Source organism: Marmota flaviventris, chromosome 4 (genome assembly GCF_047511675.1).
Source record: "Marmota flaviventris isolate mMarFla1 chromosome 4, mMarFla1.hap1, whole genome shotgun sequence".
Lineage (NCBI taxonomy): Eukaryota > Metazoa > Chordata > Mammalia > Rodentia > Sciuridae > Marmota > Marmota flaviventris.
Window position 1 is genome coordinate 25,040,119 of NC_092501.1, and position 24,297 is coordinate 25,064,415.

At 35.3% G+C, this 24,297-nt stretch overlaps 1 protein-coding gene and 1 pseudogene across 9 annotated transcripts in view; one reads left to right on the forward strand and one right to left on the reverse strand.

The window, feature by feature from the left end:
- The window catches only part of Nt5c2 (5'-nucleotidase, cytosolic II), a 92,100-nt gene that overhangs the window by 51,605 nt on the left and 16,198 nt on the right, over positions 1 to 24,297 (forward strand). For all 9 annotated transcript variants that reach the window (XR_003581985.3, XR_003581984.2, XR_003581987.2 and 6 more), the window contains 3 exons: positions 17,152 to 17,269; positions 18,801 to 18,896; positions 24,179 to 24,270. Coding sequence is in view for 2 of the 9 variants with exons in the window: in XM_027929883.2 (XP_027785684.1) it covers positions 17,152 to 17,269; positions 18,801 to 18,896; positions 24,179 to 24,270 (306 nt within the window). In the remaining 7 variants the exon portion in view is untranslated. The remainder of the gene's footprint in view (positions 1 to 17,151; positions 17,270 to 18,800; positions 18,897 to 24,178; positions 24,271 to 24,297) is intronic.
- Positions 8,122 to 8,303, reverse strand: LOC114088362 (small ribosomal subunit protein uS14-like; annotated as a pseudogene).

A 24,297-nucleotide genomic window follows, 5' to 3' on the forward strand; every position in this document is an offset into this window, starting at 1 on the left:
ATAGCGTATAAAGAACTGAAATTCATTTTTCACATTTCTGGAGACTGAAGTCGAGGATCAAAGCAAATTCAGTCTGCGATGATGGCTTGCTTCTGCTTCATAGGTAGCTCACTCTGTGGAAGGGTAAAGAGGACTCTCTCAGACTTCTTTTAAAAGGACACTAATCTGCTGGGTGCCGTGGCAAACACCTGTAATTCCAGCAGCTTGGTAATCATTTATTCCCTGATTAAAGGAGGATCACAAATTCAAAGTCAGCATCAACAACTTAGCGAGGCTCCAAGCAACTTAGTGAGACCCTAAGCAAAAAAAGGTCTGGGGGGTGCTGGGACTGTAGCTCAGTGACAGAGGGCTTGCTTAGCATGTGTGAGGCTCTGGGTTCGATCCTTAGCACCACATAAAAACAAATAAATAAGGCCGGGCGCAGGGGAGCTCACCTGTGATCTCAGCAGCTCAGGAGGCTGAGACAGGAGGATTGAGAGTTCACAGCCACCCTCAGCAGAAGCAAGGCGCTAAGCAACTCAGTGAGACACTGTCTCTAAATAAAATACGAAATAGGGTTGGGGTTGTGGCTCAGTGGTCAAGTGCCCCTGAGTTCAATCCCCGGTACCCCCCCCCACCTTCTCCCCCCCTCCACCGCTTCCCCCCCCCCAAAAAAAATTTAAAAACAGGGTAGTTAGAGATAAGAGGTAGGTAGGTAGATAAGAGGTAGGTAGAGATAAAGGCATTCATCTATAACTACAAAAAAATAAAAGTGACTACTAAAAAAAAGGGTGGGGAGAGGCTGCAGATGTGGCTCAGTGGTTGAGTATCCCTGGGTTCAATCCTCAGTACCCCCCAAAAAAGGCACTAATCCTGTTTGTGAGGGTTCTAAACTTGTAACCTAATAAACTCCTAATTTTGTCACATTGGTGATTAGTTTCCAATGTAAGTTTGGTAGGAGGGAGGTCACGGTGAGAATCAGACATAGCATGTGCTATAAGACTTTTAAAAATTAGCATAATCTACAAATTGGCTATTCTGGCAAACAATATTCTGAGTGATGCAAAGTTACCATTTACAGCATAGATGGGTTAGTAGTTTTCAGTGTTGGAGTGTAGTGAAATTGATAGAATTGTATCCTGAGATTGGTGCTTGAAGTATCTACGTAGAATGTCTTATCTCTAAAGGCAGTGTTTTTCAATGGTATGTTAGCTAAGAGATGGTTACTGTTTCATGCCCTACCTTACCACACTGTAAGTTTGCCTAAATTTATTCTGAGGAAATAGCTATGTAGGGTTTTACCAAGGTTTTTTTTCCCCTTTTGTTTTCAAATATGTGAAACGTACGTAATTTTTTTTTCATGGAAAGAGTGAGGGAAAGGATTTAATTTTGGAGAATTAAGCTGGTTTCTTGAGGAAACAATTTTGTTTTGTTTTTTAAGAAAATGGCCACAGAAGACTGTTTTGAGGGGATAAGGAGGTATCATGGCTTGCTTTTGTTGATTTTTCAAGTTTATTTTGTAGTTCATATTGATGGATAAGAAAATTTGTTTTAAATAGTCCTGGTGTTTCAAGAATCCTGTTCTCTATGTCAATTGTTAAGATTAATAGAAATGTTGGCAAATAATTTTTTTTCTTTGAATAATTACTTAAATTTTGATTTGTTGCTAATGAAGAGGATAATTGAAGCAAGAATGCATGTGTGAACTCTAGGAATGTTAAATTCTGTGTGTGTGTGTGTGTGTATGTGTGTGTGTTCGTTCTAAACGAGATTTTCCAAAAATAAATTATATTGGGCTGGAGATGTGGCTCAAGCGGTAGCGTGCTCGCCTGGCATGCGTGCGGCCTGGGTTCGATCCTCAGCACCACATACAAACAAAGATGTTGTGTCCGCTGAATACTAAAAAATAAATATTAAAAAAATTCTCTCTCTCTCTCTTAAAAAAAAGGTTAACATTTAAAAAAAAAATTATATTGACCTTTTGTAGAATGATATTAAGCCAGAGGTAGCAGGTTGTTTGTTGAGTAGTTTTTGAGAGAGAAACTGATTGCCTGATGTGTATTAACATTTTTTTCCCTCACAGTTTGGTAATCATTTATTCCCTGTTTAGAGTGTATCACACAGTGTTTAGTAACATAATCCATTCTGATGTGAGTTTTATTATCTCAGTCTCATTTGAATGCTAGTCTAATATTTTCAGAGAAAGTTCCTTTATTATCAACCATCCCTGTAATTGAAGCCAACTATCATTTTTAATGTTTCTAAGATTTGTGTCTCTATAAAAACAAAAAATGTAAAAAAATGTTAATCAATGTGATTTCTCATGATTGTCTTAGACTATTACATATAAAATTCCAATATTAGTGGATTATGTTTGATGTAAAATGTACCTATTGCCCTATTTACAATTTCTCTTTTACCCCAAATTACTTTAGCAACATTCTTTCCTTATAGTACTTTGCATATTTTGGCTTCCTGTGAAGACTTGTTTTTCTTTTTGTTTTTGTATCTTGGAATCTGCAGAGGATTGATTATAGGATACCCTTCTCCCCTAGGGTACCAACATTTGAGAATGCTCAAGTACCTTGTATAAGACAAGAAAAAAAGTCTATACATGTTCATATAAATGCAACCATCCTGGGCTTAATTACATAGTATATATCAGAAGCTTTATTGCCAAATATTTTTATTATTATTGTTATTTTGGTATGAGAATTGAACCCATGTGCACTTAACTATGGAGCTACATCCCCAGCCCTTTTTATCTTTTTATTTTGAATTTTAATATTTATTTTTTAGTTTTCAGCAGACACAATGTCTTTGTTTGTATGTGGTGCTGGGGATCGAACCTGGGCCGCACGCATGCCAGGCGAGTGTGCTACCACTTGAGCCACATCCCCAGCCCCAGTATCTTTTTATTTTGAGACAGGGTCTCACTGAGTTGCTTGGGACCCCACTAAGTTGCTGAGGCTGGCCTTGAACTTGTGATCCTCCTGCCTCAGCTCTTGAGCTGCTGGGATTACAGGCATATACCGCTACAACCAGCTCATTGATACGCTTTTAATTGGTACAAAAGGAGGTTTTTGTTTTTTAGGTTTTTTTTTTTTAATTGGTTCATTTTAATATTAGTAGTGGGATTTATTGTGCCATATTTATACGTGCACATTACATCATTTGATCAGTCTTATTCCCTGTTCTTTCTCTTTCCCTCCTCCTAATCCACTTGCTGTACTCTGTTGATCTCCCTTCTATTGTTATCATTATTGTTTTAATTAGTACATTATAATCTCTCTCTCACACACACACACACACACATACACACACGAGATTCATTGCAGTATATTTGTACATGAACATAACACAATTTGTTAAATTTTATTCCTTAGTACTTCCCTATACTTTCCCCTTCTCCCTGCATCTTGATCTTCTTCCTCTACTCTGTTGGTCAAGGAATTATTTGATTTTGAAACAACACTTTTAATTGGAAAAATATAGTTGACTTTTGCAATTACATGAAAGATTAAACCTGGTGAGTTCCATGGAGTTAACATCAAAATTATATATGTAAAATTATTAAATTTCCAGAAGTCTTAAATATAAGGGGAAATTAGAGTAACACTTGAGACAAGGGTTTGTTAATATTTATTTAAGCCTTTCACAAATATAGTGACTCTTCATTTAGAACTATGAACATGTATCATTTCTAACTTGGTTCATTTGGGAAATCATCCTGGTTGTTTTTTTTGTTGTTGTTGTTCGTTTGTTTGGTTTTTTATTTTTTTTTTTGTTTTTGGTACCGGGGATTGAACTCAGGGGCACTCAACCACTGAGCCACTTCCCCAGCCCTTTTTTGTATTTTATTTAGAGACAGGGTCTCTCACTGGGTTGCTTAGCTCCTCACTGTTACTTAGGCTGGCTTTCAACTTGTGATTCTCCTGGCTCAGCCTCCCTGTGGTTTTTTTTTTTTTTAAGTCTAGATTTTTTTTCTTATTTTTTAAAATGACAACAGATTGCATTATAATTCTTATTAACACATATACAGCACAATTTTTCATATCTCTGGTTGTATATAAAGTATGTTGACACCAATTCATGTCTTTATACATGTACTTTGGATAATGATGTCTATCACATTCAACCATCCTTGCTAATCCCCTGTCCCCTCTTTTTCTCTCTCACTACTCTGCCCTATCTAGAGTTCCTCTATTTCTCCCATGCTCCCCCCCCCACCCCACTATGAATCAGCCTCCTTATATCAGAGAAAACATTTGGCATTTGTTTTTTTGGGACTGGCTAACTTCACTTAGCATTATCTTCTCCAACGCCATCCATTTACCTGCAAATGCCATGATTTTATTCTCTTTTATTGCTGAATAAAATTCCATTCTGTATATATGCCACATTTTTTTTTATCCATTCATCTACTGAAGGGCATCTAGGTTGGCTCCACATTTTATTGTGAATTGTGCTGCTATAAACATTGATGTGGCTGTGTCCCTGTAGTATGCTGATTTTAAGTCCTTTGAGTATAGACCGAAGAGAGGGATAGCTGGGTCATATGGTGGTTTTATTCCAAGATTTCCAAGGAATTTCCATACTGCTTTCCATAATGGCTGTACCAATTTGCCGTCCCACCAATAACATATGAGTGTACCTCCCCCCCCCCCCTTATCCTCGCCAACACTTATTGTTGTTTGTCTTCTTAATAGCTGCCATTCTGACTGGTGTAAGATGATATCTTAGAGTAGTTTTGATTTGCATTTCTCTAATTGCTAGAGATGATGAACATTTTCTCATATATTTGTTGATTAATTGTGTATCCTCTTCTGAAGAAGTATCTGTTCAGGTCCCTGGCCCATTTATTGATTGGGTTATTTGTTTTTTTTGGTGCTTAGTTTTTTGAATTCTTTATATACCCTAGAGATTAGTGCTCTATCTGATATGTGAGGGGTAAAAATTTGCTAGATTTTTTTTTAATTTGTTTTTTTGTTGAACATTTTTGTGAATCTAGGCTCAACAATTCACAAGGAAGTAAATTACAGTTTTTTTTCCAGCCCCAACATTTTTAGGTTATGAGCCATTTCAGTAAATCCAGCAATAAGCTCTTTATTATCTGTTATCAGTTCAGAACAAATGGGTACCATGGCAATGTCCAGTTCCTCACTTTCTTTTGAGAAATTTCTAGGAGTTTGAGAATGAACATTTATGACATAGGTATCTGAACTACATCTGTAGTTGTAGATGGACAGAATGCCTTTATTTTGTTTATTTTTATGTGGTGCTAAGGATCAAACCCAGTGCCTCACATGCGATGCAAGTGCTGTCACTGAGCGACAGCCCCAGCCCTATACAGTGTGCCTTTTAATCCTTATAACAGCTCATTAAGCTAGGTATTATTAGCAACATTTTACAAATAAGACTACCAAGTCAAGAGGCAATTTGGCTTGCTTATAGTGTAGAAAAAAGGAAGTCTTTCCTTTCTGTTTTTAGGTTTGTGGGTGAGACCCATATAACAAAAGACAGGTTAGCAAGAGAAAAGCATAAAAATTTGTTTAATATAAGTTTTATATGAAATGAGAGCCTTTATAGAGAAATGATGACCCAAGATGCTAGTAAACCTGTATATTTTTTATGCTGGATATGATGAAAAATCAGTCATGAAAAAGTATGATTGGATGAAGGGGATATGTCCTAATGATTATAAACTGGGTCTGTTCAATTCTTCTCTGTGCCTTGGAGATAGGATATTTCTTTCCTCCAGGTACAGGAAGTGTACCTATCAAATGAGGGTCTTAAGGAAAGGTCAGAAAAATTATTCCTAAGTTTTATGACATGTTTCAGGGGAGAAGGTAAGAGTGACCTTCTTCTGTTTTCTAAAATGTCAAGGTGCTATATTTGGGGAATAGTGTGTCCTGAACCCCATCAGCAACTAGCAGCTGACTTGTTAAAATGTGTAGCTGGAATTAAACTCAGTTCAGTTTCCATTTTTCATGCTGCTTCCAGCTTATAGAGGTACAAAAATGGTCTCAAATGAGATATGAATGATAAAAGCCCATAAATAAAAAGGATCAGTCTTCATTTTTTTCCAAAAACAAAAATCCTGCCTAGAATAAAAATGCCTTTTTCTTGAAATTGAATGTAATCTTCATTTTTAGAATATGGATAGTTTTATGAAGTTTTTCTTTTGCTTGGTTTTTAAAAATAATCTTCAGGAAATAGAATCTCTAGTTTACTATATAAATACTTTTTTTGAGATGTTGTTAGGATTCTAAAATTAAATTGTGTAGGGAGATGGGATTGAAAAATATATTTTAGACCTGACTACTCCTTTTGGATTTTTGCTTTCCCCAACTCTCTAGGCCATATCATTAGCCATTGGGGATGAAATCCAATTATCTCAAACCCAAGTACATTTTGTTGCCTCCAGAGTGTAGGAGAGATATCAGAATAAAGCTATTAAGAGTACCAGGGAAGAAATTAAAAGAAACTAACTCTGGGTGTTGGCAAACCAGCAGGGTTATCCTGGTGCTAGGAGAAGCATCTCAGGACTTTTGATTGCTACCCTTTGATAAGTAGGTAGAACACACACTCTTGTTTTATTGTTATTGGAATGGACTCAATTCACTTGACATTTAAATGAACATTTTTGCATGATGTGTTTACTTGGACTATAGTCCACAGAGCTTATCATGTTTCTGTCAGCAATTGTATATCCTCACCTAACTACTGGCATTAGAGGCATTTAGAGGAGTGAGAAAAACAATCTAAAGTAGGAAGTATTATGCAATATTGGTTTGTCACTATAGACATCTTAAGTCAGAACACTTTCCTCTTTTTCTCTTTAGTGGTAAAATACACATAATATGAAATTTATTATTTTAAGCCATTCTCTTTTTTAAAATATTTTTTGGTTGCAGTTGGACACAATACCTTTATTTTATTTATTTACTTTTAGGTGGTGCTGAGGATCAAACCCAGCGCCTCACATGTGCTAGGCAAGTGCTCTACCGCGGAGCCACAACCCCAGCCCCTAAACCATTCTTAATTATACAATTCAGTGGCATTAATAACATCCACAATGTTATGCAGTGCTCACTAGTGTCCATTTCCAGAATATCATCCCAGGCTGAACCACTTTACCCATTCATTAAGCATTAATTTCCCATTCCTTCCTCTCTCCCCAGTTTCTACTCTGCTTTCAGTCTCTGTGAATTTGCCTATTGTAGATGTTTCATAAAAGTAGAATCATAAGTATTTATTTTTGTTTCTAGCTTATTTTTCTCAGTATGTTTTTTTTTTCTCAGTATGTTTTTAAGGCTAGACCATATTGTAGCTTGAATCAGAATTTCATTCCTTTTTTAAAAGGCTGAATAACTATTCTATTTGTTGTATATACTACTTTTTGTTTACCCATGCTTCTAATTTTGGACATTTGGATTATTTCTAAATGCTCTGAAAATGGATTTATAAGTATCTGTTGAATTCCTGCTCTCAGTTCTTCTAGGTATATACCCAGGAATGGAATTGCTGGATCATGTAGTAATTCTTTTTTTAAATTTTTGAGAAACCACCAAATTGTTTTGCACAGTGGCTGTAACATTTTACATTTTCACCAACAGTGCATGAGGGTTCTAATTTCTCCACATCCTTGACAACACTTGTTATTTTCTATTCCTTTTTTTTGGTCATTTTGATGATGGGTATAAAATGGTATCTGTTGTGAGTTTGATGTTTCCCTATGTCAGTCTTTTCATGTGCTTGTTGATCATTTATTTGTACATCTTGTACATTTGGAGAAATGTAAAAAAAAAATTTTTTTTAAAGTTTTTTGGAATTTTATGTACAAAGAGCTAGCATGTTCTCTTTTATTGGGTGGCTATCTTGGGCAGTGCATTCAAGGAAGGTCACCTAGTCCTTTTTTTTTTTTGGTGGGAGGAGTACTGGTTATTGAATTCAGGGGCACTCAACCACTGAGCCACATCTCTAGCCTCTTTTTGTATTTTATTTAGGGACAGAGTCTCACTGAGTTGCTTAGTGCCTTGCTTTTGCTGAGGCTGGCTTTGAACTGGCGATCTTCCTGCCTTAGCCTCCCCAGCTGCTGAGATTACAGGCTTGTATTTCCTTCTCCCCCTACGGGCTCACTTAGTCCAACATAATGAAGCCTATATCCTTCCTGTGCTGACAGAAACACTGCTGGCTCATGTTGAGGCCATATTTCTGGATCAGACCCCTGGATCAGACTGCTGGTTTGAGCATAGGCTGCAAGAGAGAGAACCCTGGTGGAGTTTTCACCAGTGGCTCCAATAGAGCTGTTGGCAACCCATCTTGCTTTCAAGAGTGCAGCGAGGCAAAAGCGAAATGTCATTTTTGAATCGGGTTGATTGTTATTGCTGAGTTGTAGAGCCTCTTTAAACATTTTGGATATTGCCAGGTGTGGTGGTACATACCTGTAATCCCGGCTACTTGAGAGACAGAGGGAGGAAATTCAAGTTCAAAGCCAGATTGAGCAATTTAGTGAAACTCTGTCTCAAAATAAAATGTAAAAAGAGCTGGGAATGTAGTTCAGTGGTAGAGTACTTGCCTAACATGTTCAAGGCCCTGGAATTCCAATCCTTAGTACCATAAACAAACAAAAAATTCTGGATATTAATCCCTTATATATGATTTGGAAATGTTTGTCATTCTGTGGGTTGTCTTTTCATTCCATCTTTATAAAAAATAAATCCACCATATGTACAAGAAGTGCACTTCTTAATAAATAATGAAACCAGTTACAATGTAAAGTTTTATGTTTGTGCTTCAACATTTCATTTTAAAGAAAGAATAGGGTGCCAGGCATGGTGGCACATCCCTGTAATCCCAGAGACTCAGAATGCTGAGGCAAGAGGATCTTAATTTGTAGACCAGCCTCAGCAATTTAGTGGGAAAAAAAAAAAAACAGAATAAATAGTGAGATGTTAAATTAATATGGAATATTAACTAAATTGAACCTACTATGGATAGTGTGTAAATTGATTATATCTATTTAAAGTTCTTTGACAAAAATTTTTAAAGGAGTTCATTTGTTGAAAAGTTTGGTACAAACCAAGGAAGATAAAACTTTTCCAACAAAATGACCAGAGAAATTCTTGTCCTAAGTCATAGAACTTTTTTTATCTTTAAAAAAAAAAAGTATTCAGGGGCTGGGGTTGTGGCTCAGCGGTAGAGCGCTCACCTAGTATGTGCGAGGCCCTGGGTTTGATCCTCAACACCACATAAAAATAAATAAATAAAGATTTTTTAAAAAAGTATTCAAGTTATCTTTCCCACGACTTGGAAAATATAGAATTTGCATATTTTCCCATAGGCCTCCAAACAAATTGTCCATATGCAAGAAGTTTGCATGTAAGGGATGAAAATTCTTTGTATGATTTGAAATAAACACCCTTGACTATTATTTTAAGATTATACACTTATATTACATTAAGATTACTTTTAGGCACTCCTATCATGAATTTAAGCCTGTACTTATTATTCAAGCTTTGATTTCCTTTATGTCAAGTCTATATCCCAGTTAAGGTTTTCATTAGTATTAAATTAATCTCTCTTGAATTGCCATAATATGTGGTTTGTTTCTAGATCATTAGGAAATTAAAAAGATTGCTTAATAAAACCCAATTCCATCTTCTCTATTACATGGTAAGTGATAGAAATAATCAGTTACTAGTGTTTATTACTAGTGTTTGTGATTTTTACTTTCTATCACCAATCACAAAGCATTCAGATGTAAGCCAGATTTGTGTGTGTGTGTGTGTGTGTGCGCGCGACTAATTGTCTTATGTTAGTTGCATTTAATAAGAGAAACCTTTTTTCTTCTTAGTGTCATGGTCTATTTTCAGTATTGCTAAACTTGTTTTCAAAATTGTTCTAACATAATAACTACCTTCAATTCATTATATCTTTTCTGCTTTCACGTTCTCTGAATATTTGCTTTATGTGTCCAACTGAGGAAAGGACATATGACAATGGAATCAAGCTCTGTTGCAAAAATTTAGGTTAAACCTTATGGATAAAACCTGCTAGGTCTGGGAAAACTTCTAAAATCATAAGGACCTTGTGATTCCATCACTCAGAACATTTTTTTCCGGTTTTGACGGTCATGTGAAAGAACCAGGTCCCTATTTTACAATATTTTTGACATTGTAGGGGGCCACATCAAATGACTGTATCAAGGTTTTTATTTTTCCTAAGTTTATTTTTTTTTAATCCCCCCCTGCCCCTCAATCCTTCCTTGGGATGAATAGAACAACATTACCTAGGACACTTTGTGAATTTATTTCCACTTACATTTCCAGTTCATTAAGTATCTAAGTTCTGTTTCATTCTTTAAGATTTTGAAGAAGATAGTCAAAACATTTCAGTCAAGAGCTAGATGGGGTTGTGGCTCAGTGGTAGAGCACTTACCTAGCATGTGTGAGGCACTGGGTTTGATTCTCAGCACTGCATATAAATAAATGAATAAAATAAAGGTCCATGAACATCTTTAAAAAAATTTAGATAACTTATGTGGAAGTATCTGACCTAAAATATATGTTAGGTTGGCCGATGGACCCAACTCAGACCATAGGATATAAAAGAATATATGTTTGTTTACTTAATTGGGTCATTATTTTAAAATTGGAGATTATAGGTTAAAAAAAAGAAAACTAGCTTGGCTCTTTTCATACAGTTGGCAATATTTGGCTGTCATTCTCACAGTTCCCTGTTCCCTCAGCTACAGTTGAGTAGCTACTTCTATCTTCAGGTAAAATGTGCATCCTTACTTGGCCCATTTCACACATCAGTTCATTTGGTTGACTCTGATGCAGTTTGGAACATGTTAGATGAATCTGAATCTCAGAAAGTTTATTAGGTAAATTTTATAGTACCTTGAGATACTGGTCATTAAAACGAGTTATCAGTATTAGCCTGAATAAATCTTACAGGTTTTAAGGACTGATTTCCTAGACTGAGTTAATTGGCCCCTTTTCCTTCTCTCTATATCTTCTTAGTTATGTTACAGATCTTCTAAAACTTATAAATATGTAATTGTATATCCCTGTAATACAACATGAGCTGTATGTTTCTTCAGGCTAAGGACCATGAGCTATTTTGTTTCTTGTTATAAGTAGCTAGTACCTGGTACACAGATGTTTGTTATGTATACAAATGTTTGTTAAATTCCTCTAACTTTAGAATTGGCATTTGAGTGCCATAATTGGTTTTATTTTTGAAAAAAAAAAAAAAAGTATTAGCTATATTTATTCTTTTATTACAAGCAACCTTGTTTAAACAGGATTTTTTAAAAAGCAATTATCTCAAAAATTTTTACTTTTTCAGTCTTAAATTGAAAACTATTGAAAATGCAAGGCCTAATAAGTACAGATTCTTAGAGGAGAAATTTTCGAGCTAGGTAATTTTTTCCTTTTATTAAAATAAACATTCTAATAATATTCTTATTATTTTTAAACAAATTTTTTAGCTACCATTTAATTTTGTCTTTGTAAGAACTGAAATATTGGCAGTCTCTCAAACTCCGCTTACTTATTTACGTATCTAATCATTTGGGAACTTTTTTTTTTTTTTTTTTAATCTTTTTTATAGTTGTAGATGGGCCGGCCGCATGCCTTTATTTTTTAATGTGGTACTGAGGATCAAACCCAGTGCCTCACACATGCTAGGCAAGTGCTCTGCCACTGAACTACAGCCCCAGCCCTTGGGAACTTATTTTACATTACTGAAAGTGTTATATGGTATATAGGTTTCTTATTTTAAGTAAATAAAATTGAGATAATCTTAAACTTTAATAAATCTTTTTTTAGATCATTTGTGATCTTTTGCCTTTCTCTGTTTTTGTTTTAAGGATTTTCACATGGTTTTGAAAAATGGAAAAAGTTCTCTGGTGCCTGTTTATATGATAATTGGAAAGATTTTATTTAACATTTTCTCAGTGGAAAAAAATGTGTTTTATTACCTTTTCTAGTTATAATAGCAGAGAACCAACATTGTATATCCTAATTACTAGAAAGTGCTGATAATTTTTAGACTTAAAGCATGAAAGCATATGACTGTGGGTAGTTGGATTGGGATTTATTTTATAAAGGGACTATTAATCGTGGTTTCTTCCAGTTGTAGTGTTTTCAGAACTTTTAGGCATTACATTTGACCATTTCTACTTTTCTATTGAGTACCCCCACACAAACCTCCCAGGAGTTTGAGGAGTCCAACCACATGTTTTCAAAATGTAAATGTCTCTGGGGAAAATGACTCCCTGTAAAGGTATCTTTAAAGTTTCAATATATATATAAAAATTTTTTTTAATTGTTAGTAGACCTTTTTATTTATTTATATGTGATGCTGAGAATTGAACCCAATGAATGCCTCACACATGCTAGGCAAGCACTCTACCACTGAGCTACAACTCTAGCCCCTACAGTATCAATATATTTAAAGGATTATGTACGTATCTTCAGCTCAGTATTTTTACTAGACTAGGTAATTTCCTGGACCCTTATAAAGATTATTGTAATAACATTTACTGAGGACAAATATCCACTGACAGAATAAAAAAAACTTTCCCCCTTCTTCCATTCCACGTCTAGACATCTGCAGCATGCAGTTGGTTCTAGTCCATATGAAGATGATGGATTTAGGTGTTAGAAGGTAGAGAAGTTGGTATAGGTAGACTCAACTTAAATGGGTACTTGAAAGCAAGATAGTACTGCTTTGGTTTGTTTTTGTATCCTTAATTTAATCTCTCTCTAGACATTGTTCAATTTTAAACACCATTTACCAGCTGCATTTGTTTTCTATTCTACTAACCTGAAATGTGCTAGAGAAAATAAACTAAGACAAATGGCTTTATTTTTCTGTTTTCTTTTGGCTTAATATGTCAGGATCAGAATTGGCTTGTATTTCCAGACTCAGGGTGCCAGAAAAAGAAATAATACACAATGCTTAGGCTTATCTTCAAAACTCTTATTGGCAAATTAGGTTAATTTTAGTGATGATCAGAGGCTTCTAAATTGGAGGGCAGTGGTAACTCCTATAAATACCAATTTCCAAATGGTGTCTCTCTGTTCCAGCCCATCACAACAGTTTTAAAACCAGCTTTTGTTTTTGTTTTTGTTTTGTTTTGTTGCTTTGTTTTGTTTTTTTAACAGGAGAGCCAGTGTAACTCCTTCAAGACTGGAGTGACACACACTGCATCTGCATCTGCCTCATGTGAGTTCTCATTTTGGCAGCAGCACTCTGCTAGGCTGGAACCTCTGTAGAGGTTTGCCCTTTATTTTTCTGAAATCTATAAATTACTACACAGTATATCTTGGTGGCAAAGGTAAAAAATGCATGAGAATTCCAAATTTCCCCGAAGGAAGTTTCTGCTCATTCTAAAGGAATATCTCCCTGTAGATTCTTTTTTGTGTGAGCTGCATCTACTCAGAACAAAGCCTACAACTTTCATCCCCACACACATTTATTTTTGAAGAGCTGTTTTTTGTTTTTGTTTTTTTCCCCCTTGCAGATTATGGAGTAAAGAGTATCTTTTAAATGCTCTCAGTAGCTTCAACTTTCAAAGCTTTGGTTGTTCTCTTTATAGTCTAGTTACGTAACCTGAGAACACTCTGTGCTGTCCTAGTGGCTGAAGCAGTCCTCTTTTTTGGACTCTGGCCCTTAAAACAATTTCTTTCTTTGTCTTTGGATATTGAGTAAGTTGGGGGTAGCCCCGAAGACCATCTTAGAGAATAAATAAGCAGTTAATGTGCAAGGTTATACTTACCCTGAAGTTTCAGGGTAGGTTTTGGAACCACAGAAGGTTAACTTTAAGAGTGGAACTTAAAACTCTGCATCATTTACTTGCCACCGTTTTGTAAGAAATTGAAATTAGAGCCTTTGTACAAACTGTAGAGAGGCATAGAGCTCCACAGTCTGAGGTGATAGATACAGTTGCCTGCAAATGGAGACTGGCTTTGAAGGGTCTGGTTGATCAGAAAAGGAGTTCTGCTTTTTAATCTTTACTTTTTTAAGGAATGGTGGTACTCTTTAAGCTTCAGGAATTTTTATCAACAGGTCAGAAGAAAAAAATATTTACTCCCAAGGGAAAACAGAATAGAACATCTAAATTCATGCCCTGAAAAGCTTCAGTTCTGCTTCTGAAGTAGTGGTTGTATTTTGTATAGCTGTCAGATGATTTAATAACCCAGAGTTTGTATTACTGAATTGGTTATCCAGTAAGCTTATGAGAAAATATCTGTACTTTTGTGGGTCTTACAGCTTAATGAAAAAGATGGTGTTATGAAAATGGAACTTGGACTTTAAGAGATTGATTCCCACCTGAGACTAGATCACTTTATTTTGGACCAGTTGAAAGAAATTGAAGTAGCATATTTCAGCATCCAAGCTTAAAGTTTGATGGTTATGAAATGTATAAATTCATAGCAGTGGTTGTATTCCCCACCACAGAGTTTGGGATGAAACTCAGAAATCTAAATTCTGATTTGAGTGCTGTTTGTACTTGGCAGTGTAACTTCAGGTTAGCAGACAGGGAGAATATATCCTGTTTCTGGGAAGTACCCTGAACTCATTGAGGGAAAGGAAATTTTGAAAGCACTTGTTTCTAGGTTGAACTTCTAGAAAGTCACCTCAGTTGAACACTTGGATATTCTGCCCTGTGAATAAATGCAGTGTGGCAAATAAATATATAGTGTTTTATTTTCTAATACACTAGAAAAATGGGGCATTGAGATTTTTTTCCCCTGTATTTTTTCTCACTAAAAAATTCTCAGTAAATTAATCTGAACTCTTCAGTCCAAAATGTCTCATACACATAGTTTACAATCACAGATTACTCCATCACTCCATAATGTCTAACTAGGGAAAATTGGTGATTTAGAGGTGAGCTTGTATGAGGGTGGTTATGATTTATTTTTCATTCTCCATTCTTAATACCACAAATTATCCTCCTGAAAAACTAATAGAAAACATTTTGTACCAACATTTTGTACCAATTAATGTTGGTAGGTTACCCAAATTATTTATCTGTACAGGAATTTTATGTCATTAAGTATTGTTTGAAATAACTGGGGCTTTGGTTAGGAAGAAGCAATTTTTGTTTTATGGTAATTTTGTTCAAGTAGGGACAACTGTCAATTGGTGGGAGACATGGCAGGGAAAGCCAGGTGAGAAATGTTAGTTTATATTTTCAGCCTAACTCAAATTTACATCATTGGGTAGCAGGCCTTACTGGGTCATCAGCTTTTACTCTGTTAACAGTTTTGTACATGTAGCACTTCCTTTACTGCAGTGTGTGTCGTACAGATTCAGGAATTCCACACATGAGGTTTTAAGGTGTGTGTATGTATGTGTATGTTTGTGTTGGGAGGGAGGGTGGAATGGGGTATAAAGCAGGAGTTGAGGGGGAAATAAATACAACCAGCTTTGAAAATGTTATCTAGAGTTATTGGCATTGGATTACTATTACCCCCAAAACAACAAAAGGAAAAAATATGACTTCTTTTGGTGTTGTTCTGATGAGATGAAATGCAAGGATCTCTAGAAGCACCTTAGAATTTTTCTTTTAATCTGACAATGTTTATTAAAGGATTTTAAAAGACCAGCTTGCTTTTTTAAGATTTCAGTTTAAAAAACAGATAACTACATCAATATGTTACAAGTTTTAAAGTACAGAGCATACACGGAGCTCTCCTTCCTTACCTTGTAACATTGCCATTCACTTCCCTTTTTTGGAGACAAGTAGCATTACCAGCTTCTTATATAGTTCCCAAAATATTCTAAAGATTACTTTTAGAAAGGGAAAGTTGAACTGTACTCACTAAAATATTAACACTAACTTGAACAGGCAAACTAATTGCAATGAAAAATCAGTTTGATCCACATCATGTACAACCACAAGAATGGGATCCTAATTGGAATGTGTTGCTCTCCATGTATGTATAATATGTCAAAATACACCCTACTATCATGTATATCTAAAAGTATCAAATAAAAAAAATCAGTTTGAGCTATAGGCTAAATAGATGGAAGAACTATAATAATTGCTGCATTATTGTGAGACTGCAAAAATAGGGTGGATAGGGTGGATAATTGTTTAATTGCCACATTTGGCATTAAACAAATTAAGCAGGTCTTTATTTTATTTTTATTTTCAGTGCGGCTTACCTATTCCTAGAGACTGATGGAATATTAGTAACCTAAATATTTCATTTGGGAGAAGCCTATTTAAAGGAGCAACATTTTCTTTATGGTGAACTACAGTGATAATTTTAAAAAGTTTGTTCATTGTGGAAAATTTCAGACATATACAGTAGTAGAGAGAAATCTCTATAATCTGAAATCCATGCTTTTTGACCTATAACAAACGCTCCTTTAGCAGATAAAGAGAAATTATATATACTTTTTTTTTTTTTACACATACTTGCATGTATCCACCCTGCCATAATCATGTCTAATAAAAGAAGTCATGATTCTTTAATACCTAATTCCCAGTTCATATGGATTTTCCTGTTGTCTCAGGCATGTCTTTTTATGGTTGGTTTGTAGTAATTCTTTATAAAATGCAATTTTGAAGCCTATAAGATTGTTAGAGCTGATAAAAAACAAGTTAATCTGACAAGTAGAACAGATATATTGATTAAAGGAGTATAAAGCAAATATTAAACCAAATAGGAATTTAATAAATAAACTTTAAAAAAAGCTCATTTTGAAGATTCCTACGTCAGTTGTGAACATCACTGAAGCCTTTGACAAACCCAGACTTCTCTTATCTACTTTTCTGTTTACTTATTTTCTTACAGTTAATATCACAGCTATATTCTTTTTGCCTTCAGATTGTGAGAGTGAAAGAGTAGATAAAAGAAAAAAAATGTTTAGGTTTCCTGAGAATGAAGGGACTATTTTGAAATGTTTGATATTTCTTTTAACTGCTGCTCCTGATATAATATGAATGATTTCTACAGATTAATAATTGAATTCTCTTAATTAATGGGGGCTGTGCAAAACATAGAATTTGAGGGGGGAAAAAAGAAATGGCAGACTGAGGAGGAAGGAAAAATTAGGAAAGAGTAGAAACACACTTGTTTGCCTTCTTTTAATGGGCTGTTCTTTATGCTGACTAATAAGAACCTCCTCTTTGTGCAGTATACAAGTCCCCGGAGTATGAATCCCTTGGCTTTGAGCTTACTGTGGAGAGATTAGTTTCTATTGGCTACCCCCAGGAGCTGCTCAGCTTTGCTTATGATTCTACATTCCCTACCAGGTAATTTTTCAAGATATTTTTATCTTAAGACCACTTCCTCTATCCCTCAAATTAGTAATTCCAAATTTATCCCTGACTAAAAGAATATATCACATAATACCTTGTTGTTTTGGGTTGGTATTAATTCTAGAATTACCACAAACCTTTCATATATACTATATCTTCTGTGTTCTTGAATTGAACTCGGTTTATTGCTGTTGAAGATGACCTACTTAGGGATATGAGAAAGCACCTGATGGTGCTTGGTGCAGTGGTGCATGTCTGTAATTCCAGTGATGTGGGAAGCAGAAGCAGGAGGCTTAGAAGAACAAGGCCTGCTTCAGTAACTTAGTGAGAGGTGGTCTCAAAAAATAAAAAACACTGTGAATGTAACTCCGTGGTAAAGCGCCCAGGTTCAATCTCTAGTACCAAAACCAATATCCTGATGGGCAGCATCACAGATGGTCCTATCTGTCCTACCTTTGGCTTTTAGAGAGCAGTTATGTGTTTTACTAATACAATTACTAGATACTTAGAGCCACCTTAGACCGTTTGCATTTCTGGATTTGATAGGGAAGATTTAGGGTTAAACTGGGTGTTGTAAGGCATGTCCATAATCTCAGTGATTTGGGAGGCTAAGGCAGCAGAATTGCAAGTTTGAGGCCTGCCTGAGCAATTTAGCAAAACCACATTTCCAAATAAAATATAGAAAAAAAGGGCTGGGGATGTAGCTTAGTGGTAGAGTGCTTGGCTAGTATGTTTAAGGCTCCAGGATCAATCCCCAGTACTCCCAGTACTGCCCCCTCCCCCAAAAATTAAAATCACAGAAGATGATATTGCCAGGTGTGGTAGTACACACCTGTAATTTCAGTGGCTCCAGAGACTGAGGCAGGAGGATCACAGGTTCAAAGCCAGCTCAGCAACTAAGTGAGACGCTGTCTCAAAATAAAAACTGAAAAGGGCTTGGGATGTATTCAGTGGTTAAATTCCCAGTATGGACCCCTCAAAAAAAATATGATATTTATTTGAAATACCATGATATATATCTCACAGTGTCAAAAAGAGAAAAATCGGGGCTGGAGTTGTGGCTCAGTGGCAGAGCACTCGCCTAGCATGTGGGAGATCTTCAGCACCACATAAAAATAAATAAACAAAATAAAGCTATTGTGTCCAATTACAATTAAAAAATAATTTTTTTAAAAGAGAGAAATATAGGACAGCTCACTTATCCCAGGAAATGGAAAGACTATTTTAGAATGATATCAGTTGTATTGGTAGAAATTATAGTTTATACTGTTTGATTAAGCCCTTATTCATAATAGAAAACATTTATGATTACTTATCTGGAATAAATATTTGTAATTGCTCTGGGATTTATTTTAAAGATTTTATTTACATACTTTAGCCTCTAAGGTTATATTGTTTTAGAATACACCTAAGTCGCTACAAAGCTTGAGTTAGAGGACGTTGGCTTATAGTGATTGAGTAGTACTATATAAAACTATTGCACATATTACTTTGCATTATCAATGATGCCATTATTTTCACATAGAGGACTTGTCTTTGACACATTATATGGAAATCTTTTGAAAGTCGATGCCTATGGAAACCTCTTGGTCTGTGCACATGGATTTAACTTCATAAGAGGGTAAGTACAAAGAATGTTCAGTCTCTTTCTAGAGTTTGTTTGTTTGTTTTTTCTATAGTCAAACAATATGAAAATGACATTGTCTTTCCAGATGAGATGTACTTTCCTATTTATTTTAAAGAATTATTCCTGGACTGGGGATGTAGCTCAATGATAAAGCACTTTTGCCTACCATGTGTGACACCTCAGATTCAATCCCTAGCATGGAGGATCACAAGTTCAAAGCCAGCCTCAGCAACTTAGCTAGGCTCTAAGCAATTTAGCCAGAGCCTGTCTCAAAATAAAAAATACAAAAAGCGGGGGAATGGGCTGGGGATGTGGCTCAGTGGTTAAACTATAGCAATTTAATAAAGATTTTTAAAAGCTAATACATTGTTTTTTTAACGTTCTAATAAATAGCTTCAGATGTTCATACGGTTAAAAAAATTTTTTTAAACATAGGGATAAAAATGAATACAAGGAGGATGGAGTTCACTTAGCACATGCGAGACCCTAGGTTCATCCTTAGCCCCATATAAAAATAAATAAAACAAAGGTATTGTGTCCAACTACAGCTAAAAAATAAATATTTAAAAAAATGAATACAAGAAAAGCGGGGCATAGTGGCGTGTGCCTGTATTTCCATCTACATAGGAGGCTGAGACAGAGGGTCCTTGAGCTCAAACAAGTTTCAAGGTTAACTCTTGTTGATCCAGGTATAGTGGTGCACACCCCAGATTCTGGAAGGCTAAGGAGGATCATAAGTTTGAGGGCAGCCTGGGCCAATTTGGTCAGACCCTGTCTTAAAATAAAAATACAAGGGTGTTGAGGATATAACTCAATGGTGGAGCACTTGCCTGGCATGCATGAAGCCCTGGCTTTAATCCATAGTAGTACTGTAAAAAGAAGAAGGAAAAAAGCTTTACTGGATGCTGTATAACTAAAATTCACTTACTTTAAACAAAATATAATTTGCATCTACATTTATTACTCAACTCAAAAAATAGAGGGAAAGAGTAATGATATATAAAACAAGGATAAACTTTATTTTCATAATCAGGATATTATGTCACTAATTTGAGTTTTCAACCTGGAAAATAGCAGATAAAAACATTTGGTGTATACAATTTTTTTAGTGAAACATATCAGTTTTTTCTTTTAAAAAATCACAATATCACAATTTGACAACTGCTATAATTATGACTTTATGTTTTCTCTATTTACTGCCTGACACAGTATTTACATACTGACACAGTATGACAGAACAGCAACTTCTATTTTTATTTATCTATTTATTTTGGAGTACTAAGGATTGAACCCAGGGCATTGCACATGCAAGGCAAGTACTCTGTCACTGAACTACATCCCCAGACCTTTTCCATTTTATTTTGAGACAGGATCTCCCTAAGTTACACAGACTGGCCTTTAGCTTTTGATCCTGTTGTCTTCACAGGTGTGTGCCACTTCACCTGGCTGTTATTCATTCTTGACAGCAGAGTTGTAAATAGAAAGACAATGTCTTTTGGCAAATACCTTTTGTGGTAAGAGGTAGGAGGTAACTGAGTGCCTCTTATCACAAAAGGTACTTGCCAGAAGACATTGTACCAAACTTTTAAAATCTGAGGTCATAGTAGTGTCCCACTTAGAATTTGACCATCTGATATAATACTCTTCAGGTATTATTGACATTACATATGCTCAGAGATGTCCCATATAATACGTACAGAGAACAGTGTGAAGTAAACATCCACCTTGACCTATCTGGGCAGGCCAGAAAGGTTATACCCACTGTTCCTTTCATTGGGGTTTTTCAACATTCACAAATATCAAGAAGCAGGATTTAAACATAAAATGACTACATGTAGTACTAGTAACCTAAGCTCTTTTATTTACAAATGTTGTCGCTTTTATTCAGAATATCAATGAGGATGAACCAGTTTTCAAATGTCTGAAAATGAATTTTTGTATTAATGGAGGGGTAGATGGAGAAGAAAAGCAGTTCATTAATTTAGCTTTACAGTCACATTTACTAATTCAAGATTCACAACCACCTACCTCTCTTCCTCAGTAAAGTTTCCAAGTAGCTCCTCTGGAAACATATTTAATGGTGTTTCAAAAACATGTAATTTATGAGTAAATGCAGAATCATTCAAACAACACACTACAGTTCTTTGAGTCAAAAGGGAAAGTCCTTGGAAAGGAGAAACAAGATGGATAAAATGGGAGAAATGGTTATTGATGGACAGGGCCAAAAGAAGTCAGGGCTTCATCTGGCATCACATGTCTTGCTAATAATTTGGAAATTAATTTTTCAGAAAATTAAGTTATTTTTAAAAAATATTTTTTAGTTGTTGATGGATCTTTATTTTATTTGCTTATTTATATGTGTTCTGGGAATTGAATGCAGTGCCTCATACGTACGAAACAAGCGCTCTACCACAGAGCTCCAACTCCAGCCCCCAAAAAGCTGTTATTTTGTGGGTCACAGAAAGTTAGCAGTAATCTGCACTAAATTATTTTCTTCCTACTCTGAGTGCACTGTCCTACTTTTATGGTGTATTACCTCTCCCTGAGTTGATTTTTTAATTTTAAATATATACCAGCATGATTTGACATTTAAACAAAATATAATTTCTAACTGCATATATGTCAATTTGGGTAGTAACTGCCTAATAAATGTTAACTGTCTCTATAGAGGAATTGCTCTTTACTGATGGAACAGTATATTACATTTAAGAAAACAATGTCATCTTACTAAACTTCACTGAGGAATATGTATTGTTATTCCCTTCCCTCTTATTTTTCATTACATAAAATTTGGAAGACTAGAAGATGAGGTATTCTACAAAGTTATTTTTTATTAGGACCTCTTATTTCAGAAGGATGACTAAGAGGAAACTAAGACAGGATGATAATAAGATTTTATATGCCTAACTGGAATTTATACCATTTGCAGTTAACAAATTGAAGCAGAAATTTACCCAAGTCACTCAGTGTTAACTTTGATTTCTTTTATTTAGATATGTTAATTTTCATAAATTCACTGAGAATTATACATTTATTTATTTATTTATTTGGGTACCAGGGATTGAACTCGGGGTACTTGACCACTGAGCCACATCCCCAGCCCTATTTTGTATTTTATTCAGAGACAGGGTCTCATTTAGTCATTGAGTGCCTTGCTTTTGCTGAGGCTGGCTTTGAACTTGCAATCCTCCTGCCTCAGCCTCCTGGGCCGCTGGCGTTACAGGTGTGTCACACCACATCTGGTTTGAGAATTTTACATCTTCATATTTTAGTCTTTGTCTGTTTTAGCTTTTCTGAAATATTTTTTATTAATATTGTTCCCTTCTTTTTCTTGAAGTGTTTCATTTCACTCACAAGCTTCTTGTGCATCTTTAATTTCTTTCACTGACTTTTTCTTTATACCTTAAATATCCTCCATGGTTCCAATTTCAGTTTCTTTATTAGTTTTCATGATTTCATCTATTACCGGTGAATATATGATTCCATTTATCTTTCAGATTTGACTCTTTGTTTTAAAATCTTGATCTTTGTTTCTGATTGCCTACTATGAATCTTTTTTACTTCAAGCTTAGTATAGCCAAAATAGAACTACTTTTATGTCCACTTCTTATCCAGATATTTTTTTTTTTTTTTTTTTGTAGTACTGGGGATTAAACCTAGAGCCATCATGTTTTATTAGCAGTTCCAATCACTTCTCAAGAGATACCTAAGCATAATTGTCATTATTTTTGACTCTTAGGTCTCTCATTTACCACACCCATACAGTTGCCTGGTCTTATTCATTTCCTCAGCAGTCTCTCAAAATGCATTTATTCCTTTATTTTCCTCTGATAGCATGCTAGGACAGGCTCTACTAGTCTCATGACTACTGCATTAACCACCTAACTGATTTTCTGTTACTTTCTATAGATGGCTTTTGTTGCATAATAAATTATTCCCAAACTTGGTGACTTAAAATAATGACAATTTGGGGGCTAGGGTGGTGGCCCAGTAGTAGAGTGCCTGCCTAGCATGTGTGGGGCACTAGGTTCTCCGCACTGCATATAAATAAATAAAATAAAGTTTCATTAGCAACTTAAAAAAATAGTGACTATTTTATTTAGCTCTAAATTATGAAAGTCAGCTGTGCAATTCTAGGATTGTTCAGCTGATATCTCTGGGCTGTTTCTTATGTCTGTGGTCAGCTGGTGGATCAGCTGGCAGCTGATCTAGAATAGCCTCACTCACAGGTCTGGCAACTGGCAGGCTGTTGGCTGTGTTCCTCATTTCTTCATGTATCCTTTTATCTCCTGGTGGACCATTTCATTGTTATTCACATAGTAGTCTCAGGGTTCCATGTGCAGCAGGAGAGGGCAAGCCATTGTGCACAGTGTCTTCCAAGTTTGCTTAGATCCCATTTGCTGCTATTCACACCTATGTTTAAGGATGAAGAAATAGACTGAAGTTCTAATGGGAGAAACCATAAAGTTGCATTGCAAAGTGTTGGGAAGAATTTTGGGCCATTTATTGCATTTTCTTTCTGCAGTTTATTCCAAAACTGATACCAATTTAATCTTCTTAAAATTTAATTCTGATGAGTTGAATCCCTTTGTGTAAAAACTATAAGTAATACTGTCTTATTCCTGAATGAAGTGTAAGAACAGTGGCATAATCTGCCTCAGCCCATCTTTCTGGCTGTTTTTTTGTTTTGTTTTGTTTTTTTCTCTGCTTCACTACCTGTACTAAAATTGGACTTGTTTCTCAGCTGGTCCTCTTAGCTTTTAAGGCTTAGCTTATATGTCACCTCTTTCATGAATCCTAGATTTTCCAATTCCTTCTCTCATTTGCTTCTCTCTACCCCTTAAGTTGAAATGATTTCCCCTTCCTCAGTTTTCTTACAGCTCTTTGCAGCTTTCTTGTAGTAGTTGTGATTTTTAAAAAATCTTATTATACTTAAATGTGTATGTTTCTCCCTCCCAGACTGAGAACTCTTTAAGGCTAGAACTTGAGCTTGTTCATATTCTAGTACCCCATGTTTAATATTTGGAACCCTGTGTTGTACATAACCATCAAAATATTTGAATGAATTATTATTTTTTTTAGTTGTAAATGAACACAATACTTTTCTCTATTTGTTTTTATGTGGTGCTGAGGATCAAACCCAGTGCCTCACAGGTGCTAGGCAAGTGCTCTACCACTGAGCCACAACCCCAGACCCTAGAATGAATTTTTGAATAATGAATATTCTCCAGTCATGTTAATTTTTTGAATGTCAATTTTTAAAATTTTTCTTTCAGGCCAGAAACTAGAGAGCAGTATCCAAATAAATTTATTCAACGAGATGACACTGAAAGATTTTACATTCTGAACACACTATTCAATCTACCAGGTAGACTCATTCTATGCTTATATATTG